Genomic DNA, 3813 nt, shown 5'->3' with positions numbered 1-3813 from the left:
TACATATATAAATAACATTAATAAATAGTATATAAATACATACGTACATACATACATACTTATACACACACACACACACCACACACACACATATATATATATATATACGTGTGTGTGTGTGTGTGTGTGTGTTTGTGTGTGTATGTGTGTATCTGTGTACACATCCCGACGATATTGTCGTTCGCTAAGCACATCGAGGCCACCCCAATCCGCACAGGTATTCATATATAAATACATGCGTGTAACGTGTTGAGGCTGGACAAACACACACACACACACACACACACAAACACACACACACACACACACACACACACACACACATATGTATATATAAAAATAATTTAATAAATGGTCTTGCACAGAACGGCTTACATACACACCCCAATCGTAGCATCAAAGTGATAGGTTTTAAGAGGCTACGTATTTCTTACATGCGTATATACAACATAAGTTTATACACACATATGTGTACACGTATATCCATATCAAAGGATGAATTCACAGAACTGGCTAAACACATACCTCAATCATAGCATCGGTTGTCTGCTCGCTTTGGGGCGTGGGATCGCGATGCACATACAACGGCGTGGGGGCGTTTGGATCACGACCACGACTACCCAGATGTCCTACTTCAATCACCTAAAAAATGTAGGAAAAAAACAAATAAAGTATGTCTGAGAAAAACTGTATCGTATGGTAAGCTGACTTTACTAGAACGATTTACGTATGCGGCTTATCTGGAAAGGCGAAATATGCGACAGTCAACATATATTCATACATGTATTTACCATGAGTGGTTCAGAGTCACTCTAACTCAACTTAAAAACTGTGCGTAATGTGCACCTGCGGTGTAATAGTGTGTGCAAGCGGTGAAATAGTAAGTTCATGTGGTGTAATGTGCGTGAAGTCATCCTGTGCAAATATAACCCGGTATATATGTGCATTAGATATCGGGACAAGAGATATAGACAAAGCATTCTTCACCAGACTAATCAGAGGGGTGAGCACACGCTCAGGACTAACTTCACATCGTCGCGAGTACGATTGCATAAATCACAAATATAATGACAACACACGCTGTACATCATTGCGGCCATAATATTCTAAGCCTTACACATGTGTTTGCGACCGACACGCGTGATAAGTTTAAAATATGCTGCTTGAACCTTGAAACCCGAAGGCGCTCTCATTCAGAAGTTGAGTAAGCGTATGCTAATAACCCTAAAACCCAAGTCTATATACCAAACCATTCAACCCCGACGAAGCAAAGGCTAATTCGCAAAACAAATAGCTTTCTAGAGCTGTCAAACCTAGAAGTATCTATCGCGTAAAACCTATATAAGCATTTGTCAACACAGCACACCGCCTTATTATCGGCAACAATAAGCTGCTATTCTGCTGCGCAACCGCAGGATAGGTATAACCTAACTCAGTAATTCTAAAACCCTCTCTCTGGCATTTGAACCTTAATTTGTGAACGTGAAACATTAACACCCCAAAAATTGTAGAATCAGAAACAAAAAATAGTGACATACAACCAGGACATTTGTAAACGACAAGTTGCTATCCTGCAGTACAACTGTGTGACTAGCATACGTCAACTTATAACAAAAAAAGTCAATAACGAAATCTATTTTTCTCTCGACATTTAAAACCTAAAATAATATAAGTATGCGTCTTCATCGACTGCTTACACACCGCCTCGACATCCGCAAACGATAAGCTACTGTTCTGCATTGTGACCGGCAATCGTCCTTCGCGCAACTCCGTCACGAAGCGTGACGATCCAATGTACCCGTAAGACTCACCGTTGTACAGAGAAAAAAGTATGTTCTTCGTCATTGTCTCTTTGATGTCTGTGGAGAGTGAGCTCAGAGCCTGACTGTGTGGGCAGTGGGTAGGAGTTATACTACAGAAGCATTCTTTTTATGTGATACAGACATATATCTGTTTATATATATATGTATAAAACATATATTCAAATCTGGTTTAAAGAAAAGTGGATGTTTTCAAAAGTGTGCCGTGATACTCAAAGGTGCAGTTAGATTACTAAAGTAGCAGATAAGCAGTAGGTCTGTAAATGTAAATGACTCTAGTACACAGGTAGGGTCTAACTATGTACTATCGACTTGACAATGAGAGCCTCATTCGTGAATATGAAACAGAACACATATACCTTCAATTAGACGTATACGTCCAGAAATTGATGTAAAATGTAGATCTGAGACTAAGGAACGCCTAAAATTTAGAACGTACCTGGCAATCAATAACGCTGCTAAGCCAGCAACAGTAGCGCTCGCACCAATGGCAGATCCCTTGAACAGAGACGTGCTATCCAGAGCAGCACTGTGTGAACGCAGGAGTATATGGATTCAAAACCTATTGATAAATATAAACACCCACCCACCCACCCATATACACACAGTGCATATGTGTACGTGATGGCTGAGATCGCCATGTGCGAAGAATTTACCACTTACTACGTTTTTTTGAACAAACATATTATCCATAACTAGCTCATACTTCTGAGCAACCTATGGAGATACGAGGCTTTATGGGGGTAAGGTTAAGCTATATCTCTACGAAGGTAGTACACTGTAAATAAATATCAATGCCAAATGAGCGAGACTGGCTATTGCGTCTGACGCTACCTAGAAGTCAAAGTGTACTTGATTCAGTTTTGTACAGACTACACACCAGAACAAACTGACTCTCGAAACAACCAACAGTAGATCCCACTATAAATAAACTTGCATTAAATGTGTACAATTTACAGTATTCTGAAAATCAGCTTAAGCTTGTATCAAGACGTAGTCAGCCCACCCCATATCTCGACTTTTTACGATGGCAGGCTTTGAACCCTATACTTACCGGGCTCATGAGTATGATTATGAAGAATAGGGCGCCAACTCCATTAGCACATGATCCAATACATACTTATTACTCTGAAAGTGGAAACATCCCTCACAAGATGTACACGAGTGACTCGTTGGACCCGCACGCACAAATCACACTTGCAACCAAGCGTCGCATATGATTGGAAAATAAATTGATTGGCTCTCTATTTGCCGAAACCACACCACTATTGCTTTAACTAGAACCCATGCAAGGTATTTCATGACTCACTACAAGCGCAGGTGCCGCAACTACTATTGAGGAAAACTATCTGCCTACACCGAACAGTTCACAGCCATACAACCATCAATAGGGTATGTCCCGTTAGTTGTCATCACAAACACACAGCAATGCTGTGAATAGATCGTACGCAAGGTACACCATGAATAAGTACAGGCGTAGATGTCGGGTGCGTCACTGGAATGTGACTGCAAAAACAATCCACTCGCAAACACACGAGCTTTGAAAACGATACATCAAGCAACCTATGTGTAGGATATGCCTGGCTAACTACCACCTCAATCACACCACGATGCGTAAGATACAATACATGCCAGGCACACCTTACCTAACTTAAGGCAGAGGTGATACATTTGTCAACTGGCAAACAGCTGCCAGGCTGACCAAAAAATCAGAATCGCACCACAATGCTTCAAATAAAATACGTGGGGGGCACATAATATTTAACTATAGGAATTGTGTCGATTTTGTCCAATAAACAGAAACTGCTAGGTTAGCCATCACACTGAACCACACCGTAATGCTTCCAATAGGATACAAGCAATGCAGCTCATACCTTACTACAAGCGTAGGCGTCGAGTTGGTCATCGGAAAGAGACTGCCAAACACATTCCACCCGCCCACAGGATCGCAGTATCCTCTTCGTAAGCACACGTCCGCATCACCTGCGCCATG

General features: G+C 41.3%; 1 protein-coding gene across 1 annotated transcript in view; it reads right to left on the bottom strand.

The window, feature by feature from the left end:
• SARC_00371 (hypothetical protein) overlaps positions 1-3745 on the bottom strand; it is a 10144-nt gene extending 6399 nt beyond the window's left edge. Inside the window, exons 1-4 of the mRNA XM_014305974.1 lie at positions 3695-3745; positions 2260-2349; positions 1702-1885; positions 526-642 (exon numbers count right to left, since the gene is read on the bottom strand). Coding sequence (XP_014161449.1) covers positions 526-642; positions 1702-1885; positions 2260-2349; positions 3695-3726 — 423 coding nt within the window. The 5' untranslated portion in view covers positions 3727-3745. The remainder of the gene's footprint in view (positions 1-525; positions 643-1701; positions 1886-2259; positions 2350-3694) is intronic.
• Positions 3746-3813: the final 68 nt, after the last annotated feature.

Source organism: Sphaeroforma arctica (assembly GCF_001186125.1).
Source record: "Sphaeroforma arctica JP610 unplaced genomic scaffold supercont1.10, whole genome shotgun sequence".
Lineage (NCBI taxonomy): Eukaryota > Ichthyosporea > Ichthyophonida > Sphaeroforma > Sphaeroforma arctica.
This window is presented reverse-complemented; position numbering and strand designations above follow the sequence as displayed.